Source organism: Pleurodeles waltl, chromosome 6, assembly GCF_031143425.1.
Source record: "Pleurodeles waltl isolate 20211129_DDA chromosome 6, aPleWal1.hap1.20221129, whole genome shotgun sequence".
Lineage (NCBI taxonomy): Eukaryota > Metazoa > Chordata > Amphibia > Caudata > Salamandridae > Pleurodeles > Pleurodeles waltl.
Window position 1 is genome coordinate 643,849,329 of NC_090445.1, and position 23,660 is coordinate 643,872,988.

A 23,660-nucleotide genomic window follows, 5' to 3' on the forward strand; every position below is an offset into this window, starting at 1 on the left:
GGACGTAGTGTGGAACATTCCCCCACTTCAATTTCATCCTACGCCACTCATTTCTTCCCCTAGGGTGTCTCAGATAATAGATCTTGCCTATGGCCTCCGTTTTGGAAATGGCCGATTTCCAAATGATAACCCTGCTAGGCCCACTTTTTTCAGAGGAAATTATAGTAGCTGTTTGGATTATGTCATCTTGGATTTACGAGTTTGGCATCTCATAACTAATGTAGAGGTGGGTCTTCCCCGCACTAGCGACCATGCCCCCCTGCAAATTGCATATAACGTAGCCCTGTTTGATCTACCCGCTGGTTTGGTTGGCCGAAGTGATCTGTTGAAACTTTCCACTAATAAGCTTGCGGTAAAGTGGCCTTCATTTTTGAAATCTATCTTACTGAACCATAAGCGTGGCATTATGATGACCCGTCACCAACTTTTTGAGGACTCCATTGCGTTATCTCCTTCAGAAATTTTGTCCGCCCATGTGGTTTTTTTTGCGGAACTTAAGGAGCTTTTCACTAAACCTTTCAAATCCCAAACAAAATCTTCTGCTCCTAGGTGTAAATGGTTTGACAAAGAGTGCCGGGTGGCCAAGCATCTTCTATCTGAAGCCTTAAAGGCAAAGAACCGGGATGACATTACACATGCGAGAAAGAACTATGTGACTACTCTCACTCTATCAAAACTCAAATATGAGGAGTACTTATGGGAGTGTCTGGCGGAGGCTGCTAGCTCTCGCGACGCCAAGCTCTTTTGGACTCTGGTTGCGCGCAGCGACCCAGGCCTGTCATCCACTACTGAATGTCATATCGACCCAGGAACCTGGTTCTCTTATTTTCGTGAACTGTATAGCTCCCCCGGGAATTATAGGCCTATTAGTCTATTAGACAACTTGCAGATTTTTTTTTCGTACCAGTTGCTAACTAGATTAAAACAATGGATAATGAAAAATCAGGTCTTAAGCCATCTCCAGGCAGGATTTAGGGACAAGATCAGCACTATCGATCAGATCTTCCGATTTACCACCATCAAGTGGAAGGCCGTAGATGCAGACAAAGGCCACTTATTTGAGGCCTTTGTTGATTTGAAGTCTGCGTTTGACCTGGTCCTGCATGCCAAGCTTTGGGAGGTCCTTAGTACCACTGGTGTTCCGGGTTCCATGATTAATATTATCATGGATCTTTATTCTGATAATTGTGCTAAAGTCCGCTGGGGTGCTATTGGCGATCTGACCCCTGCTTTTCCAACTGCACGGGGCGTGAGGCAAGGCTGTGTCTTGGCGCCCACCTTATTTCTCTTGTTTATTAATGCCTGTTTGCCATATCTCTTAGACTGTCAAAGTGATGCCCCTAGCCTGGGCGGGCAGAAGATTCCCTGTCTTCTGTTTGCAGATGATACCTTATTGTTATCACGTACTGCTATGGGCCTTTCTAGGCTGCTCTCCAGCTTCCTGGAGTTTTGCACTGACCATGGGTTATCAATTAATTCAGCAAAAACAAAATACATGGTTTTTGGAGATATTAGAAAAAAAATGAAGAGGCCTGTATACTTAGATGATGTCCCCTTGGAAAGGGTGGGTACCTTTGATTATCTAGGTATTAAAGTGGAAGATTCACATCTTTGGCATGCCCAGCGCCATAAATCTTTATTATGCCTGAAGCAGAGGGCGGGTGGAATTGTCAGATTTGCCTCTAGTTCCCCGAAATTTGCAATATCTCCTGCACTGGAAATATACAAATCTCAAGCTAGGGGGGCCGCCTTATATGGAGCCGAACTTTGGGGCCATTGTAATCTGGCGAATCTGGCTAGGGCAGAAAATCAGTTTCTAAAAATGATGCTAAAGGTTCCATCGAGTACCCCATCCTTGCCCATTCACCTGGACCTAAATCTTTTTTCAATCTCACAGATTGCTGCCCTAAGGCCCCTGCTGTTTTGGATTCGGCTGTGGACAACAGATGCCCTAACCCCTTTTCGGTGTGGCCTCCTCAATGTAGTGGGCCGTGATTTTAGTATTAAATCTAAATGGTGTGCTTTCGTCGAACAATCCTTTTCTCGTCTTGGCTTAGGTTCCTATTGGCATGATCCTATTTCTATTCCTAAAAATGCTGCACAGCTGTTAAAGGATGCTTATTGGCATAATGTTCAGGTTGGACAATTTGCTGGTTCCATCCCATTGTCTATGTCCCACAATTTTTTACTTGTTAAATGTCATTACGAATTAGAGCCCTTTTTGGATGCAAAGTTATCTCCTTTTGCTCGTGCCCTCTTTATCAGGTTTAGGATTGGGTCTCTCCCTCTGTGCTGCCTTACGTACAAATGGTCCAGTTCAACTAACAGATCTAAAGGTTGCCCGATGGGTTGTAAAAGTGAAGAAACTGTTTCACACGTTTTCTTCCACTGTCAAGCATATCACAAACAAAGGGCACTTTGGCTCATCCCGCTTTGCAAACAATTAGGGGTTAGATCCTGTCTCCACGCTGAGAGAATTTTAAAATGCGACCCGTCCGTCCAGATAGCTCTACCAGTGGCAAGATTTCTCGAGTCTATCTGGCGGTTGAGATTAGCAAGTTTAAGGGACAAAATTGTGTAGTTATTGTTTAGTTTTATTTATGTATATTTACTCAACTTGGATGTATGATTGCAGCTTTTGTTGTACAGGACATAGACCTTGGTTTGGTTCATTATGGATTATTTATTGACCTATGGAACTGATCCCTTATTTTATGTCGTGAGAATTTTAAAACGGAAATCATTCACCCAGACAGTTTTCTTAATGGGGAAAAAAGGGGAACATTTTTGTATTATTCTGACATCTGAGATTAGCAATTTTAAGGAGCAAGAGTGGGGAATTAACTTTTAGACTTATCTATTTATATTTATCAAATTGGATGTGTGATTGCTCCACAGTATACAGATATTGGTGTATTATATTTTTTAACCAGTGCTGATTCATGGAACTATTCTCATTATTGAGTACAGCTTTTCATTATATTAAGTGATGTTTATCTGACTGCTTATTTCTTGTTTGTTTTTTAAAACTTGTCTTGTCCCTTTTAATCGTGCTTTTATCTTATTCTTTTAGTACCCCCCTGCTTTTAGAAGCCCTCTTTCTTTTTGTTGTGTATTGTACTTTAATGGTTTGTTTTTACTTACCGAAATAAAGTTAAATGATGATGATGATGGATGATTTTATCACCCACATTTTTTTATGAAAAAAACATGCTGACATCCTAGCATACAAACTAAGCAGGCAGAACTATATAAAATGAGTAGGATAGTGAATAAGATCGCATGGTACATGAAGAGAGAACATTCATTAATGACTACAAATAAGAATCAAAAGATGGAAAATTTGTGTAACTGACCCTCCTTTTGTTGTCAGCAAGAAATTGTTAAGGGAGATCAAGAAACACTGAAATATAGTGCTCAATGGAGGATAACCTGTCCCAGTGCATAACTGTGGTGTATACAACAGACTTGGCAAAATCAACCCATCACTTGAATAAGAAATATAGGTTGTGACCTCAGTTTTTAGCTTGTTTCCTATTTTCGGGACTTCCAATCCACGTCTGGCTAGGTTTAGTTGACAGCTCCCGTGTGCATTCACTCAGACACACCCCAAACACAGGATACTCAGGCCCATATTTATACTTTTTGACGCTAAACTGCGCTAACGCAGTTTAGCGTAAAAAAATTTAGCGCCGTCTAACGCCATTCTGAAGCGCCATGCGGGCGCCGTATTTATGGAATGGCGTTAGCCGGCGCAAGCAGACCGGCGCTGCCTGGTGTGCGTGGAAAAAAACCACGTAGACCAGGCAGCGCCGGCGTAGGGGGAAAATGGCGTTAGGGCGTCTTAAAATGGGGCAAGTCAGGTTGAGGCCAAAAAATCGCCACAACCCGATTTGCGCCATTATTTTCGACGCCCAGACGCCATTTAAATGACTCCTGTCTTAGTAAAGACAGGAGTCATGCCCCCTTGCCCAATGGCCATGCCCAGGGGACTTATGTCCCCTGGGCATGGTCATTGGGCATAGTGGCATGTAGGGGGGCACAAATAAGGCCCCCCTATGCCACACAAAAAAAATTAAAAAATATAAAAAATTATACTTACCTAAACTTACCTGAATGTCCCTGGGGTGGGTCCCTCCATCCTTGGGTGTCCTCCTGGGGTGGGCAGGGGTGGCAGGGGGGGTCCCTGGGGGCAGGGGAGGGCACCTGTGGGCTCATTTTGAGCCCACAGGCCCCTTAACGCCTACCCTGACCCAGGCGTTAAATAGTGGCGCAAATGCGGGGTTTTTTGACCCGCCACCTCCCGGGCGTGATTTTTGCCCGGGAGTATAAATACGACGCATTTGCGTCGCTGTCATTTTTTTAGACGGGAACGCCTTCCTTGCATCTCATTAACGCAAGGAAGGCGTTCACGCAAAAATATGACGCTCTTTACTCATACTTTGGCGCTAGACGCGTCTAACGCCAAAGTATAAATATGGCGTTAGTATTGCGCCGAATTTGCGTCGAAAAAAACGACGCTAATTCGGCGCAAACGGAGTATAAATATGCCCCTCAGTCTCACTTGCATACATCTGCATTTTGAATGGGTCTTCCTGGGCTGGGAGGGTGGAGGGCTTGACACTTGCATGTCAAAGGACAGCAGCCTGCCCTCACACAAAGGACTGACACACCCTCTACTAGGACCCTGGCAGGCAGGATGTAACTGAAAGGGAACCTTGTGCACTTCTAAGTCACTGTTTAAAGTCTCCCCCACTTCAAAGGCACATTTGGGTATTTAAGCAGGGTCTCTGACTCTACCAACGTAGACACTTCTGAGGTAGAAACTCTACCTTAAAGACACTTCCTGGAGAAGAGAACCTGAACCAGAACATGCATCCTGCCAAGAAGAACTGCCTGGCTGCCGAAATGACTCACCTGACTGCTTTTTGCAAAGGACTGCTGCCTTGCTGTTGCCCTGCTGCCTTGCTGCTCTCTGGCTGTGGTGAGAAGTGCTCTCCAAAGGCTTGGATAGAGCTTGCCTCCTGTTCCCTGAAGTCTCAGGACCAAAAAGACTTCATCTCTACAAGAAGGACTCCTTGTGTGGCAAAAATTGACTCACAACCTGACAGAAATGACGCACAGCCTGCATCGCGGTGAAAAATTCACTGCACGCCAAACCGGAATGACGCATCCCGACTTTGCAGTGAGAAGATCGATGCAGCGCCAGTGTAGCGACCAGAAATTCGACGCATGGCCCACTGGATCGATGCACAGCCCAGCCAGAACGACGCAGCCCGACTTCCAGAGAGGAATAGACGCAGCGCCTGCTGTGCGGTAGAAATTTCCACGCAACACCCACCGGATCGACGCAGCCCCTGTGACTTCATCCTGTCAGCACCAGAAATCCATGCATCTTCCCCGGGGCGTCTGCAAACCCCGCAACCCGAAGAGGATCCACGACCAAGCGCCGGAAATCGATGCACAGCTGTCCCTGTGTGAAAACCAAATGACACATCGCCATGTGCGGCCCGAGAAATTGACGCACACCCCCTTGTTTTACACACATCTCCTCCTCTGCAGTTCTTTTTGGAGATTTTGAACACAAACTAGGTACTTTGTGCTTGAAAGAGACATTTATTGCTTTTAAGAGAGTAAAGACACTTAATATCACTTTTACAGTGATATCTCAACATATACTTTTTGCATTTTAATCGTTTTGACCTGCATCTTATCAGATAAATATATATTTTTCTAAACACTGTATAGTATATTTTTTGTGGTGCTATACTGTGTTATTGCATGATTTATTGCCCAAATACTTTACGCATTGCCTTCCAAGTTAAGCCTGACTGCTCAGTGCCATGCTACCAGAGGGTGGGCACAGGATAATTTGGATTGTGTGTGACTTACCATGACTAGAGTGAGGGTCCTTGCTTGGACAGGGGGTAACCTGACTGCCAACCAAAGACCCAATTTCTAACACTTATGATAATTACAAAGCCAACAAGTTGAATCCTCAGAAGATCTTCTCCAGACAGGGAAATTAATATGCATGTAAAAATCACCCAGACAAAGATGCAACAACTTAAGCTTGGATTTTCGCCTAAACAAATCACCTAAGTATGGCTGAAATTTAAGGGGGCCATAAGAGCCCAATATCATCCATGCATGGGATCTTTTAGACAGCACAACTTTGCTCACTAGGGATGAGATTTCTTTCTCTGCTGAATTTATTGCTCTATTAAATGCAGATTGGGAAGTAGTCAAGGCCCATCGTTCCTCTGTCTTATATGGATGTAGGACCAGATTAAAATAGTCATGTGCCCGATGTTTCTTGGGTCGCTTATAGCTTACCACACAATGGAACATAAGGTGCACCTTGTGGCATTCCTTAGTTTGCAGCAGAATTTGAAGTAGGAACCCAGACTACTTATACTCTGCCTTCTTAAACCAAACTCTAATCGAATTTGGGCTGGAGAAGCCTGACGGGAAAGCTGAAATAAGCACTGTATGTCCCTATGATGGCATTATCAATCAGTTTATCCGCTGTTCCTCTTAGAGCGTCCAAGCCATACGTAAGGGAGGGGGCATGCTTATCCACCATTACTTTCAAAAGTGTCTGGAAAGACAGGCCTTTTAAGGTATTACTTAATAGATGAAAGGCAGCGGTGAGAGTATTACTTCTTTTTAGCATTATACTGCAGTGCTTTTCAAATGTCCCTCTAGAATCGAAAATCACGCCCAGGTACTTCCCTTCTGCACAGATTCCAAGACAAACCTGGTTATATAAAATATGGGTGACAAGGGTCTTCTCCTTTTTAATATCATAGTTTTGTTTTTTTAAGGTTGACACTGAGCGCATGATGTGCTGCATACTGAGCTGTAGTATTGATTAAGCGCTGGAGGTCCATCTTGGTGTAACTGATCAAAACTATGTAATCGGAATACATGTGTAAAACAGAGAAGCCAGCCACCACAGGCGAATGGGAGTTGACACACCGCTGTACTGAGTCAAAAGCTGAATGTAGTCCACATAACATAGATGTAGATTTATGAAGCGACTTCTAGCCTGCTCATGGTTAGCATGGCCAACATCTGGTTGTTATTGGATGTACCAATCCCCTTGCAAAACTCCGTCTGGTTCATCGGCACCAGAGACAGTGAACCGACATAGTCTGTCAATTCCGTCAAAAGACATTTTGCGAAATAGGTAGTTTTACGTGCTATCATGGTATTTATTGGTGATATTTTATCTCAGAATTTCTTTTTTTCTTTTTAACTTGGTATTATTGTAAGGTTTAAATAACTGAACAGTAAAGTAAATCATGTCATGAACTTATAAAAAGTGACCCGTTGTCTACATCAAATTCTAATTATGGCTTTTAGATCTGGGGTTTCCAAAGCGTGGCTGAAACCAGTAGCTGCCTGGCTGACTATTTGTCTGACATTTTAAGTTCTATATGAGCCTTTTCAGTTTCGAATCATATGATAGAGATACAATTGTTGTACTCAGATTTAGTTTAATGATAACATCATGCGGAAAGTGGTTGCTTTCATGTTTCTCTATAATTTTACATTTCTTAACAGCATGAAAAAGGGTGAGGGTTACAAAAGTACAATTCAAATATGTTTCTGCGTTTTTGGTAGTTCCTGTATCCCTGTCTGACTGATCACGCTAACAGGTGCCCATTTAAAGTTCATTCTCCTAACTATGTCATGATTACTGAAAATGGTGCCCCGATTTGTTTGGCTTGGAGGGCAATGATGCTAGGTCCGTAATACCCCATACTAAGTCATGTTCTTCAAAGAGTTCATCAGATTGTTCGGTGTATGAGATTTGAATTGAAATTGCCAGTTAATATCAGTTCTTCTTAGTTGTATTTGTATCTTAGGTCTTCTCATAACAATAAGATATTGTTGTTAGGTTGTACATATACATTCACTATTGTTATCTGTCTAAGAGGATAAGTTAAATGTCTTACACTTCTGCTAATTGCCTGTATTTTCGGTGTATCTGTGCAAATTTCGTTTGTTACAACATCACTTTTACTTAAAGGAACAGTGCCAGACCGCCAGATGGTTTGCTCATTTATCCTTGTATACTGCTGCAGTGTGAAACAGCTGAAATCCTAAATCAGGCTGTGCTTCCACACACCATTGTTCACGCCAGCAAAATATGTGCTAAGAGCATATTTGCATTTGAATACTGGTGTCACCATTATCCTCCCCAAACCTGCAACATTCCAAGATCCAAAACTGACTGAGCCAAAATGGATCGAATCTGTATAAACAGAAGGCATTGTTTAAAAAAAAATGAAAATTGCTTGCAATAGGACCGGCCTTTTCCTCTTGGATCGGGGACTGAACTTCCCATTTGATCGCGTACAGGAAGGAGCCAGCTCCAGTTCCCTTCGATTCTTTTTTCCAACACTCTGTGGCCTCCAGGTTATGCAAAGCCCACATAGACAGTACAAGCCAAAGAGTATTGAGGACATTTTGAATGGAGTAATTGAAATACCTGGCAGAGCTGGTATGAACTTAACCAACATGCTAGACAGTGACACTAAAATGTCTAACTTTATCAGGTGCAACTGTGTGAATATATTGTGTGTTTTAAAGAGGCCCACGTAAGAATAGATTTGGAACTAATAAGAGAGCATGACTGAGAGGAGTCACTAAATCAGAGCAAAGTCTGGGTTCCAATTTATATGAGGTCACATTAGGGTTACCCTTCTATTCAACACAGATAAAAAGTCTTCATGTCTGCACATGGAATGACCTTCATACACCTTTCTGTCTGACAGGAGAATAGCAGAGCACAACGAGGAAGTGCAGCAATTGTATGAGGAGATGGAGCATCAAATTACCAAGGAGAAGGAGCGTCTGCGAACAGAGGTTAGTGCATCAGGTTATGTATTCTTTATTACCACCGCAGGAGAGGCCTAGTAAAACCTTGGGGCATATTTAAGAACCCCTAGCGCCATCTTAGCGCCGCCATTGCGCCACCATGGCGTCATTTTTATGACGTTAAGGCAGCGCTAAAGTGACATTTTCCCTGTGCCATATTTACAAAGTGGCGCAATGCATGAATTGCACCATTTTGTCAACACTTGCGCCACATTATGCCTCACTTCTTTATTACTCTTGTCTCTGTTCCTGGTACCCTTTTCTTGAATTAGCTCATTCAAATAACTTTTGTGTATTTCACTTCACTGCCTTTCTCACTTCTCAGTACTCAAACTCCTACTTCCAGCTATCCAATCCCACCCACATGTCAAATGTGTATGGGTGGAACCATATATGTACCTCATTAAGATTTGATTGTAGTAGAGAAAAGATTAATAGTGTGCATTTATTGCACTATCCTGCTGCCCAGTTCTTTAGACAAATGTAAAAATCAGCTGACTGAAGATTTTCTACTTAGGGCAGGCGATATACATTGTTAGATGCTTGGTCCACTGTTATTGCAGACCAAGAAAGAACTGGGTTAATAAATGTATTACTGATCTGGGTTTATTGCCTGGTCATCAGGGAGAAACTTGCTAAGGAATCAATCTGCACACTTATAGCTATAGGGCCTTTGGTTACAGCAAACTCTGCTTCTTTAAGAAGAACTAGCTGAGGTTGGAGGGAAACTTTATAATCTCCAGGATGCCTTGCTTTTCTGTAAGTGTTTATTTGAAAGCCAGCACAAGGGCATTGTATTTTTGATTCTTACCAAACATACGGGCCTTTGTTTACTTGAAAGCCATGTGGGACTGTGTTCCTGCGGGGCATGTGTGACAAATCACTCACGTCAAGCAGGGGCTAAGAAACAAGAGGGTCCCAAAATGCAGTTTCCCGTGCAATTTCCATAGGGATTTGTGAAACATGCTAAAGCTCAAACAGTTGAATGGAATTGCACTAAATTTGTCAGGAAGCTAGATTTTGTTTCCAGAAGAAAGCATGTTTTTTGTGATTTGGTGTAAATTTGTTCATTAGCTTTTGAGAACATAAGGTTCCAAAATATTTGTATATCTGGATCGTTGGGTTCGTGGGACTCTTGTGAAAAAATAGAGCATTCTGATTAGCTGAAGGTTTTTTTTCCCCTTCAGCCACCTCACTCTTGTGGGGAAAGGAGGGTCCCATGAGAATGAGCCCTCTGACTGGCTGACTGCATCATGATAACAAATGTTGCAACAGCTATTACAAAACTCGCTTGCCCTGAAAAGTCTGAAAAATGGCTATATGTGGGCAGGGTAGGGATAGCCTGCTCTCCTAGACCTTTTGTGGGGGGGGGGGTGCTGAATTGGATCCCACAGCCCAAAAGTAGAAAAACAAGTTTTTTTGCCATAATCCCTCCTTTCTCACATGGGATCAGGGTAAAAAAAATAAAAATAGAGACCGCCAGGCTCAGAGACCCTATCATTCAGGGCATGGCACATTTTCATGAAGGAGAGGAGGCATGAGCCTTTCTCACCAAGCTGCTTATGCCCCAGGATCCCAATCCCCTTAAAAGGGGAGTGGGTACACAACCTACCTCCCTGTGCCTCAGTGAGGGCCTGGGGACCCCATTCCCTGAGACCAAACATGAAATAAGGGGGAGGGGGCATGCAGCCTCCTTTCCCAAGCCACTCTAGGGCCCTGGGGACCCTATCCCTTAGGACAATTTTTAAAAAAAGGGGAACAGCGTATGGCCCCTTACTGTGCCGCATTGAGGCCCCGGGGCCCCCATGCTCTAGGGTTGAATATGAAATAAAGGGGAGGAGGCATGCAGCTCTCCTTCTCAAGCCACTCCAGGGCTGTGGGGGACCCCATACCTTGAGGCTGATTTTTTAAATAAGTGGAGAGGAGAGCGTGGCCCCCGCCTTCCTTAGCATCAATGAGTTCCTGGGGACCTCATCCCCAGGATAATTTTCTAATGTACGTGAGGAGGAGTATGAATGAGGCACCCCTTTGTGAGCCTACTTGGACCCTGAGGCCCTCATTAAGGGGTGTCTGATACTTTGCAGTGTCCCTGGAGCCCACCCCCAGGAAACTGCCAGAACTCACCTGGGCAGGAAACAGGAGTTTGCTCCTGCTCGGTGACAGCAGTTAAAAAAGAATGTTTCAGGCTGGGCGAAGTGAGGGAAAAGTGCTGGCTCCCATGAGCACCCAGTATGCTGCTGCCCAGGGAGCTAGTAGGGGTGGTAGGTGCCTGGGGACTGGGGACTCACACTACCTGCAGTCCCCAACTATCCCTGAATTGTGTGTACCTCAGGTACTGGGGCACTGGGGCACCCACATACAAATAATAAAATGGCCTGCTCCTGCTAGGTGAGCCAGCTGGGGTCACAGGGGCCCTGGGATCCCACCAGAGCCCCCAACAAAAATGGAACTGTGGATGCCTGGGGTGGGGGGGGCTTCAACACATCCACTTAGTAAACAGAGATGCTGGCTCCTGACAGCGCATGCACAGTGTGCCAGCTGGGAAGCTGCAAGAGGCACAGGGGTCCAGGATTCCCCCCTCACAGCCCCTATTGAAAAATTGTTATATAGGTGTCCCAGGTGGCCACAGAGACACCAACACAGATTTAAAAAACAAACAAAAATTATAATAATAAATGAGCTGCCAGAGCTACCCATTTATTATTCATTGTTCCGGGAAGGAGCACTCCATAATCCGTAGGGCTTTTTTTCTAAATAAGTATTTTGTTGCTGGTGGTGCCCCTAAAAAGGGAGGGGACCACCAAACATATTGTTAATGTTGTGGGGGGCTGCAGGAAGTACAAAAGCCTTGCAGCAACATTTAAAAAAATCAGTGAGACTCCTGGGTCATTAGATCCATGAACCCAGGAGAACGTATCATATTTTTCAAAGGCAGTTCTAGGTGGAGCTCTCTGCTCTTTCGCTGGAGTGCAAGGCTCTCTTATGGTTCTTTTTATTATTGCATTTTGTGGACTGAAAAATGTTAAAAGAAGTACTCAACATGATTATTGTATTTTTTATTGAAAAAAAATAAAATCAACAAGTCTCTTTTTTAACATTTTTCAGCCCACAAAATGCGGTCATAAAAACATTGTTAAAGCAAAGACTCAGACATATGTTAATATTTTTTTTTAATAAAACCTTATTAAACATTTTTATAACAATCACTTTCATTAAACATTACATTGTGTGAATTTGTTAAATATACATTTGATTATAATTATCAGTGACTTTTGGACAACAGTAATAGTTCTACTTCATGTATTTTGATATGCTCATCTTTTGATAAAACTAATAGGCCCACTTTTTCTATTTTGGTGTTGTGACTCTTTAACAAAGTTAATAAGTCTGCCTCAGTGCAACCTTGCTCTGAGAGACCATTCACACACCGCAACAACCAGAAAGCTGTTTGCTTGGTTGTAGGGTTCTTGAAGAGGTTAGGCACAGGACTGGCCTTGCGCCCAACCCCATACCATGCACAGCAATGGAAAGCTTACTTTACATTACAGCAACTCTAGAAATCCACTGAAAAAAACAAAGGTTAAGGTGACGTTATACTTTGTAATTGTGATTATATCTTACTTCAATTTAAAAAAAAACTTAGAAATTCTCAGAAAAAAACAAAGGTAAAAGGGATGTGAAAATGTAAGTTAAAACATACCATTTTAAACTAAAAAAGAACGCTGAAATTTACTAGTTTTAGTTATCTGAAGTAACTATAAGTCATGTTCTATAGTTATTATAACTTGCCCTACCATGCACTGCTAATTGGCTACCATATTACATAATTCATAGCTTCTTCTGTGACATCATTGATAACATCACTGCAACATGTGAAATTACATAATTTATTACAACAGTGTGTTTGAAGGGCACGAGTTGAGTTACTTTAGGGCACTAGTTATAGGAATTTGAGATACCTATAAATGAGGAATATCAGTGTTTTTTGTTCATTTGAATCTGTGTGTGTTAACTGATGTTTTCACCTAACTATAACGATAGCATTATAACATGGTGCCCGGGCACCCCATAAGACACAACATTGGGGGCCGCAGAGGGAGCTGCCAACTACCAGCATACAACTATCCTAGGTACAGTAGGAGCCGGCATTGATCCTACCTGGCAGAAGCAGATTCTTTCCTCTGCTCCCCCCCTAGACGGGAGCAATCCGCGTTTCCCTGTTCGCAATAGCCTGGCAGGGAAACAAATGTCCATTCCATCCCAGCGGGGGCATTTTTGCAGCTCTGCAGGGTGTAAGCAGACAAGTTGTCCCTACCCATGCTTGTGTGGGCTGGGAAACTGTGTACCGGGTTGGGGTCCTGGGACATCACAGTGAGGCAGGCCTAGAAGGATGGTGTCCCTGGGACCTTTACAGGCTCAGGTAAGGGGGCATTTCATAATACTGTTGGGCCCCAGGAATGACTTCCCTGAGGCCCTTATCTGCTATGGAGGGGGGCTCTACACATGCCACCCTCCCCAATGTATAGTTTAATTGACCCCCCAGGCCATAGCTGATCCTGTCATTTTACTTTAAACAAATACATGGCGGCTGCCATTTTTTTGCCGCAGTCCCATTGGAGTACCATGGGATCACAGCAATAAGATAATTTTTTTATTTTGGGCCCGGGGTGTATCCCTATTCTGCCCCTTATATTGTTATTTTTAACACATTTTCAGGAAGAGGGAAATAAGTCCCCAGAGTCCTGTAATGGCTGCCACAACATTTTTGTTGATGTTGTGGCCGGCCATTTTGCTGTGCAAACCAAGGCTCTGTCTTAGCTCTAAAAGGTTTGTTTTCACACCCAAGGTTGACATGAGTGAACCTAACTCAATGCACCAATGCCTGAATGTGAAAGGCAGGTTATTATAGCCCCCCCAGAACTCCACTCAATACAGAGTTGAAGTGGTGTTAATGCTTTTGGGTTACTAACAGGCCCTAAAGAGGGATCCAACGATGATGTGGTGCCTGGAAACAAACCTATCTTGTTCTACACAAACTGTACTAAGGAAAATACACTTTAATTACAAAGCATTTATTACAATAGTCTCTACTTGTCACTAAATACATTTAAAATAACCACATAGAATATAATTGCAACAACACAAAAGCATGCTGCAAACAGCTAGAACAAAATGAACATTTCTACCACAGTTAAAATGCCATCTAACAACCTAACACCCTAAAACCTACTTGAATGTGCTACACTAGGAGAGCATGGAGTAGCATAAGTTGCTTCTAAAGTTCTTTCGGGAGAATCAACACATTGTGGTAAAAAATGGAATTTGACTGTTGCAATGTAGTAACAATGGGTGAATGTGCAATTAATATATTCTACATAACATGTTTAGTCATATTTATTTTCAATAGCATAAATAAGCACAGAAAAAGTTAATTACATTACAGTGGGCCCAAAGTAAAACAAGCATTTCCAATGCAATGGGTCTCGCGTTTACTCACGTTAAAGCTATTAGCGTTGTAAACTCCTAACCAGACTTTTCTTGCAACATAAACTGAAAAGTACAACAGTTTCACATAAATGAGCCGACGGCCACCATGAGCGCAAAGCAAACACACAAAAGGAAACAGAAGTGAAGCTTATCGGCAAAATTGCAATTATCCATGTACCCGCAAAAGTGCAATTATCCATGTAACTGGCAAAAGTGTAAATATCCATGTAACAGGGTTGATGTCATGCAAAGCGCTCAACTCCTTCCCAACAAAATCGCGCTGCCTATGAAATAAAGAGAAAAGAAAGTGCAGAAACCATACGGAAAACATGGAGCCTCGTATTTTTTCAGTAGTTGGCCGGTGCGCTCGAGGTGGGCTAAACACCAAAAGAGGCATGACGTATGCATGCCTTCTACTAATGAAATCAAGCTAATTTTAAAAAGCAAGCCCACAAACCAACCAAATGGATGGGCTTGACATGGGCATGGTTAAAAGCCCACAGAGAGATTACACCAGGGACTGAGCACTTTGCGCTCAACCCTAAAGTAAACCCTAAGATTTTCCAGTTATCATATTGTATCACATTGTCAATTTATTGATCACAGCTATGGCAGAAAACCAGGGCCTTAAGAGAAAAAGAAGAAAACACTATAAAATTGTAGAAAAAAGAGTCAGAAGCTGTGAGTGCAAAAGGGTTGTGGGTTGATTACAGTAACTTAAACAAAATGTTTTAACTGCCTTATGGAAGGGAATCAGTGGAACGAATTTCCAAATGTCTCCATCCTCTTTCTGTCATGATTGAAATGCCCCTATCACTAAATGTTTTAGTTCAAGTTTTAGGGACATCAAGCTGCCAATGTCCTCTAGATCTCAAGGTTTTGGAAGTTGTGAATAGATTGAGTTTGACGTTTTGAAAGTCTGGGACTGTGCAATGCAATAATCATAGTCTTCAAAATAACTCTCTCTTTCTTATTGATAAACAATAGAGCTGGGGCAAAATCAGTGAGATATGTTGATATCGTGTGGTGCTAGTTAACACACGAGCTGCAACATTTTTGATTGGAGGCATTTTAATGACTTATCATCCATCTTCAGATAACAAGCATTCTCATAGTCAAGATCAGATCATAGAACCAGCACTTGGACTATCAGCATCTTGAAGGGGTGGTTCATAAGGAAGGAGTCTGTTTGACCAACTCAAGATGTCAGAAACAGGGTGTAGCCACTAAAGCCACCTGATGCTCCAGAGATAACCTGGACTGTTAATAAACCCCAAGATTACATTCTTTATAGGTATAGGGTGTGGGTCAGTAACCTCTGGCTAAGCCACAGATTCCAGTTTTGTAGTGTTTTTGTTATTAACCACCAGTTTAGTTTTACCAGGATTCAAATTCAAACTTTGGTTGACATCCACCTCTGTACCTCCAATAAGACGTTAGCAGCATTGAGTTGTGAAGCAAAGCCAGGCACATCTGATGACTTCTTCTGGTGCCGATTGATTCGCATTCATATAATAATGCATTCTTGTTTTGCCTTAGAGGTGTCAGGTTAATGTTGAAAATAAATTATGATAAGCTACACTCCTGAGGAACCCCACAAAGAATAGCCGTAAGTTGTGCTATGAAAGGTGCATGAATATAGGTTGGATTCAGGGCCGGCTTTAGCACTGGCAGCGCCCTGTGCCAAAGTCTTTTTTGGCACCCCATGACCACCTCCTCAGATTCACTCACTACCACCTGGCAAATGTGCCCGATATCACTCCATAGCCCCCCTTTCACATACATGAATTTGTTTTAAAGCGCTTGTAAAGTCTGGCTTTACAAATCCACTCAGCTATCCACATAAAATATAGTTATGTTCTTTGCAGCAAGCATATTAACCATCTAAGCTACTTTATGGTGACTCAAAACTGCCACTAGGCAAAACTCTCATCTCTATCCTTAGCAGGGACATTAATAACAACAGGTATCTTGACATTTTAATTGTTTTCTGAAGGCTGTTTGCACAAGGAACTTTTCAGCAGGTGCTTTTAAATCACAAGTTTCGTAAGTCATCGCTAAACACAGCGCCCTCCAATCCAGGTGAGCACCCGGTGCAGCTGCACCTCTCGCACCCCCTAAAACGGCCCTGGTTGGGTTCCTCCGCAAAGAAAGAAATAGAACTGCTTGACTGCCCATAAGACATATTGTAAATTCTTAACAGCAAACTGCCATGGTCAATGGCTTCAAATGCTTCCAAAAGGTCCAAAAGGCCTAGAGGAGTTGTTTCTCTTTGATCTACCAAAAGCTGAAGATGATCCAGAAAAGAGAGGACTACTAGCTCAGTGCTGTGTCAGGGTCTCATCCAGCTGTGAAAGCATGTAGTCATTTATTATCACCAAGAAAGGCATGCAGCTGGATGAATAATGTCTTTTCAAACATCTTTGCTAAAATTAGCAAAAGAGAGATAGGGCATTAATTACAGGGGTCTAGAGTGGGCAAGAAGGATTCAGGAACTGTCCTATTGCATACTGAAAGATTCAACAGCTTGCACAATATAATGTTGCCACTCTATAGATTTTAACAACGTCATTGTTTGTTTTTGATTCTTTTATTTGAGTATCTAGTCAATTATGTTTTTATGCTGGCTTGCCACATTCAAGTCACTTTGTGCTTAGTGCTAGCAGGTTGTATGAATGAGGATCCTCTTGATGTCTTCTACAAAATACAATGGACAATACTGTTCATTTTTTGGAAAAGGGTTCCTCTGTCGAAGTATTATAACAAGGACTTGGATCATTGTGCGCCACTGTTTCTTCCAATTTCACCAGACTGTCTTTGTTGCTGCTGATGTGGTTCCTGCAGGTAAGTCTTTGAGTCCAAATAGGTTATTTTTTAAACAGAGTACATCAATCAATTAAGAGGCTTTCCAGCAATCAAAAATAAAATCACACTAACCATTGCAGTAGAAGCTGAAAAGCTTATTAAACAACAACGCCCTATTCATTCCTTTGATGTTACTGACATTGGATAAAAAATTAAAGCACAGAAACTGCAGGTTATGATGGAGCCCTGGGCTCTCTCAATAATTCTGGAGTCCGATGAATCTTTACTTCTCAGCTTTGAGGGAAGAGGAGAACCTGCATCAACTTTGTTCACAACAATTACAATGAAACTCAGGGAGCCACCCATTAAGTCTCCGCAACCATCTTAAAGTCCAAAGGGCTTCATTACAGGCTCAAAGTCAAACTTACATAAATGAGTCTCAAAACCATAATATAGATGTACACAATCAGCAATGGAGAGTTAAAGTGTTGTACTATATTAAATTTCACAAGCATATAAATGACAAGTATCTCAATAGTGATAATGCAGAAAATCAGAAATAAAGTCTTACGCTTCAATTCTGAAATCAAATTCTCCTGCCTGACCATTTAACATAAGTTCTAATGCTAAAGAGTTCTAAGTAAAGAGCCAGCAAACAGAATCTTCAGTAGAAGTTTCTGTCAAGAGAGGTGCAGCGGCATGAAGCCAGAGAGAATCTAAATATAAGGATATATCTGTAAGGTCCGCTCTCTAGTAAAGACAAGGGGAATCTGCATCCTTCACTGAATAGACCACACCTTTAAGTCCCTGTCCTTCAGAGGTTACATCATTTCAAAAGTATCTTCACTGAAAAACAAATCTTTAAATTATTTTTAATTAGCAGGTTAACTTCAGACACTCTCCACTGCGACCGTGCACCTCCCTTCGCATTCCTTCAGAAGTGTGATGGCCACCATTACAAATGACTCCCCTCATGATATCGGTGCCTCTTGCAAATCTTCTTTTCTCTTGAGCACAATGGACCCTTTATTAGTTCAATCTCGGATCCTGGCACCTGCATCTTATAGAAAAACATGCAAAAACAGCCTCATGTTGAAGGTTAAGCAAGAAATATAATGGCCTTCACTCCAGCCAATCTAAAGAAAATACTAATAGACTGCAGTTTAAATGAATTATGTTACTTTTAGTTGAAATACTAAATGATTATACAGAATAATACTTCTAAAACATTATAACATAAAATAATTTCAAACAATGATTATATGGAGCTTATTTAAAAGATTATATTCAACTGCACACTTTGTCCATGTGTATTGCAGTACATCATATAAATGAAAATATCTATTCACGTTATACAGAAATGTGACCACCAAATTGTGGCCACCAGATATATGACCAACCTTTCATATACATATTTAAGAGGCATAGCAGCTCAGCCGAATATGCTGCCTCAACTCTCTCTCTGATGACTTTTAGAGTCATCACAAATACCTTTTCATTCTTGAATGAGACTCTCTAAAACCTGGTTGTTTTGAAGAGCTTTTGCCTTGAGTCTCCCACTTTTCATGTCATCGTAATATTGGTACTGTCTATCTTCCAATTCAACCTCTGCTCTTTTCCTTTTCTGACCCCTTTGAATCTTTGACTCTGGAAAATTTTGTATCCAATCCACAAGACTACTACCACTATTAAAATAACCCATAAAGCCTTAATACAAAACCTACAAGTCCACTTCCCAAGTTACCAAACCTTCTGCCTAACGCCGAAAATCCACCTCCAATAGCTTTGCATGCGCTTGTCATTTCCAACTCTTTCAAATCCTTCGGCAACACTGAAATATTCTAGATATACTTCTGGAAATCCTTACTCTTATCCAGAATACAAGTAAAATCTTGGGGAACTTTCAAAATCTGATAGACTCCGTCCTCTTTTGCAAGCAACAAACTAGTGCAAGGCGATTTTGCAAAATGACTGACCTTATCACTACCATCTCTGCACTTATTATCAACAACAAATTTGCTGTACTAATAGCCATTTTATCCACTATTGTAGACAACTTTCTAATCTTTGTCATTCAGAATCACTCCCACTGATAAAATCTATGTTTAAAAAATATCTCCCACTGTTTGATGCAGTGGCTCCTTTCTTAGTTCTATGCTTCGTCTCCCATACAGGCTCTTCAAGATGTTGCACATGATAGATCTTTGGAAATACTATCGCTAGATAACACCTACCATGCCATCCTTTTGGCAACTTAAAATATGCATTTTGTCCACAGATAAAATACACTTCAGAGGGTTACAGGAGCCTTTCCATCTTAAAAGAATTCACTCTTTCCTCTGACATCAAAAACATGCACACAGTCGCTCTCCCCTATGAACATGGATCTATAAAACTCTGTTCAATATGTATGCACAACCTCCCTTTGTGTTACCAATCTAAGGTTAAAGCTAGTGAAGCCCCTTGCACTTGATCTTCTGTCTCCATCTTTTTCCATTGATGTTGTAACTTAAGATCTTTATTTGTTTAAGATTTGGCTTTTAATTCCTTCCTTTCGTTCCTCAACTAAATTACAAAATGTCTTCTCAATGACAGTCAGTGAACAGGTTAAATTGTGCCTATAGGCATATGCAGTGTCTAATGGTTTCTGTGGAAAGAAATATTTCCATGCAAGTTCTGCTCTTTTAAAATATGGATTCTTAATCAGATGCTTAAACAAAGGAACTTCTGGCAACACATGGTCATAATTTGAAAAATAATATTGGAAACTTCCCTCACTGTAAAATATGCTTAACAACAAATTGCAAGAAATACCATAGGTTAACAGGATATGATGATGTGCAATACCTTCTGACACTGAAGCAAGTAACGGTGTACAAACATAACACTCCCTTGCATTCATCGTACCAGTGTATTCATATAACAATTTTAAATATAACTTTGCTGAAGAAAATCACCTCTAGACTCATCTAAGTCTAATGCTTTCTCATCTAACATATAATTACCTTTACCTTGAGGACAAATAGTTTTTGGGATAACACTAGGGGATAACTTCTCTACAGGACGTATAGGAAAAACACTCCTTATAGCAACACTATTATTAATATTACAAAAATATGTGATAAAGTTCCCTATCCTAGTAAATGTAAATGTCTTTAACTTCTACACAAACTAAGCTCATCGATGATAAAGAAAATTTTATGTGCAATTTAACCACTAAGTTCAGTCTATGACAGTCCATCCGAACCAACATGTTGATCTTCCCAGAACTCTTTATCTGTGACTCTGTCATTTGCAAAGTAGGTCAGCTTGGGAGAAGAATACTTGTGACAGGGCACTTTTGTTCTTCCTGACCTTCTCAGTGCCACACTTTCATCTTCACTTTTGCTCAGGTCTGAACTTTCTATTTCTTCACCAAGTGTTAGTGACACTCATTCTCTAGATACACTCACTTTTCCCCATTCTTGTCTTCTGGGTCAATGTCTCCAGCTTCCACTTGCTTCCTCCCAGCACTAGTCTCTTTTCCGGGGACTTGTTCTGAGTCCCACTCATTCACCAAGGACAAAGTTAATTGTTCTCTGTTTTGGTCTTAGTTGTGACATATGCAAGGCCCCCTTCTGCACAACTAAGTGCTGTTTCAGGCACAGTTTGGTCCCCAACAGCTTGGCTAACTTGCTCCTGTTGTCTTTCTTGTACAACTGGCTCTTCTGTAACAGGGACTGTCATATCGAGGAGACACTTGACTCTGAGAGTATGCGAAGCACAGATCCAATTGGGGAGACCTCCACACTTCACAGCAGTTGTGGTAACCAGGATCATCTACTATGGCCCACACCAACAAGGCTCCAGACACATTTTTCTGACGTGTTTCTTCACCAAGACCCAATCACCGGGATTGATGCCATGACACTGCTTTTCATTCGGAGGAGTTGTAGCGAATACAACCTGATGAGACAGAGAATACACTACATCAGATAGTCCTTTGCAATAATCTAGGACCATGTCATCAGTAATGTTCACAAGTGCATTCACAGGCAGTCTCATCACCCTCCCTGTTTTGATTTTATAGGGGGACAATCCAATCTTTCGATCAGGTACACTCCAAAGACTCATTGACATCAAAGGTAAAGCATCAGAACATGTTAATGATGTGCAAGCACACACTTTCACCAATCTAGAGTTCAGGGTACCATTCACTTGCTCCACAAGACGAGAAGCCTTTGGTCTATAGCTGCAATGCAAACGCTGGTCCATCTGCAATGCTGCACACAACAATTTTAGGTCCTCATTATTAAAATGTGATCCTCAATCTAATTCCAAAGAGTTTGGTATACCACATCTGGGATGAGTTCCCTCAACAGCAGTTTAGCTACAGTGAGGCTATCATTTCGCCTAGTTGGGTACGCTTTTACCCATCGGGAAAAAATGCATGCAATGACCCAAACATACCTCATTCCATTGCACATGGGCATCTCAAGGAAATCCATCAGTATTCTGTTAAAAGGCCCTCCTGACCTTCTATGTAACTCAGTGTGACTTTATTGGTCTGTTGACACACAAAACATTGTGACACAACGCTTGAGCCATCAACCTAAATCTTGGACTGAACCAGGTCTGCCTAAACAGTCTCACCATAGCATTCCATATGGGCTAGACCATGGAAATATCTAGCCATAGAAGGTAACAGGCCATCTGGCAATACTGGTCATCCATCCATTGAAACCGAAATGTCATCACCTCTTTTAACACAACCTGACCCAACTCTGCTGTTCTTCCTCAGACACTCCCTATTGAAGCCTTTTAACTTCATCCAAGTATCAACTTTTGTCAATAAGAGGCTAAGGTTAGTCTCATTCATTCGTTCGTATGTGAATTCGGCATTAAATGAACAGTCATTATAAGCAGAGTATTTAGCAACCTCATCGGTGTATCTATTGTCCAAAGTCACATGATGATCTCCAGAGTGGTGTGCAGGGCACTTGACCACTGCAACTTGCTCAGGCAAATGTACTGCATCGAGGAGGTTTCTCACGTGTTCTCTATTCTGGATTGGAGATCCAGAAGATGTCATAAATCCCCTCTGAGACCATAGTTATCCAAAGACACAGACAACACCAAAGCCGTACTGACTAGAAGTCAAGAATGTCACTTTCAATTTGTCAGAGACACAACATGCCCTACTAAGAGCAACCAGTTCAGCAACTTGAGCTGAGAATGCTCCTTGAAGTCAGAAAGCTTCAACCACTCCAGAAAGCTTCAACCATACAGCGTATGCTGCTCTCAGACTTCTTCTGTCATCTCTTAAACATGAATCGTCAACATGAAGGACATAATCAGGTTCCGGTAGTGGTTTATCTCGGATGTCTGGTCTCAGCTTGGTGCATAGTGGCATCGAGACAATCAAGATCCCATTCACAGTTTTCAGCATTTTCCTGATTCAATATTTGCAACAGAGGAGCAAAATTCCACAACATTCCCGGTGGCCAACACTATCTGCTTCTACTTAGTAAGTTTGCTGCTAGTCAAATATTGTGTCCTGGTTAGCAAAATCTCAACTGAATGGGACATGTATAAAGTTATTGGGTGACCCATAACAATATTCTCACACCTCTCAATGTATGTACTAATTGCTGCTACAGATTTTAGACAGCCAGGTAAAGCAGAAAGCAACAGGATCCAATGTGGCTGAAAAATACACCACTGGTGTCTTAGCATTTCCATGCATTTGAGTGAGCACTGAGAGAGCACAGCCCTCCCTCTCACTGCAGAAAAGTTCAAAAGATTTATTAGAATTGGGCATCCCTACAGCTGGGGCATGACAGAGACATTCTCTCAGCTCTAGGAATATGACAAGGCAATAATTATCTCATTGTGCCACATCAGACACATCCTTGTGTGTCAGCCTCTGTAAAGGCTTAGCCACTAGGGAGAAGTTGGGTATCCACTGTCTACAGTAGCCCACCATTCTCCAAAACATCCTGACTTCTCTCTGCGTAGTTGCGGACTCATTTTCAGTATGGCTGAGATTCTCTCTTGTGATGCCTTTCTCACTCCCTTTTCAATGAGATGTCCAAAGTACTGGACTTCTTTTTCCAATTTTCCTGGGGGCATTTTGGGCTTCATTATGATCCTGGCAGTCTTAAGACCGTCAGGGCTGCGGTGGTGGTCAGACCGCTGCCAATGTGGTGGTCCGACAGCAACATTATGACCCTGGCAGTTGAGTCGCAGTCGGACCTCCAGCACTGCCAGTTTTCCTCCATTGGAGGGGCTGGCGGTGCTGGCGGTCCTAATCTGCCAGGGCAGCTGGCAGCGCCGCCCTGGGGATTACGAGTCCCTTCTCTGCCGCCGATTACATGGATAACACTATTTCAAACAAATGATTATATGCAGCTTATTTAAAACGCTGCATTCAACTGAGAACTTTGTTCATATGTATTGCAGTACATTATTTAAATAAAAACATCTCTTCGCATTATACA

At 42.0% G+C, this 23,660-nt stretch overlaps 1 protein-coding gene across 2 annotated transcripts in view; it reads left to right on the top strand.

Annotated features, from left to right (window-relative positions):
- The window catches only part of RAB44 (RAB44, member RAS oncogene family), a 350,449-nt gene that overhangs the window by 165,832 nt on the left and 160,957 nt on the right, over positions 1 to 23,660 (top strand). For both annotated transcript variants that reach the window (XM_069238986.1, XM_069238985.1), the window contains exon 6: positions 8,787 to 8,877. In XM_069238986.1, the coding sequence (XP_069095087.1) occupies positions 8,787 to 8,877 (91 nt within the window). The remainder of the gene's footprint in view (positions 1 to 8,786; positions 8,878 to 23,660) is intronic.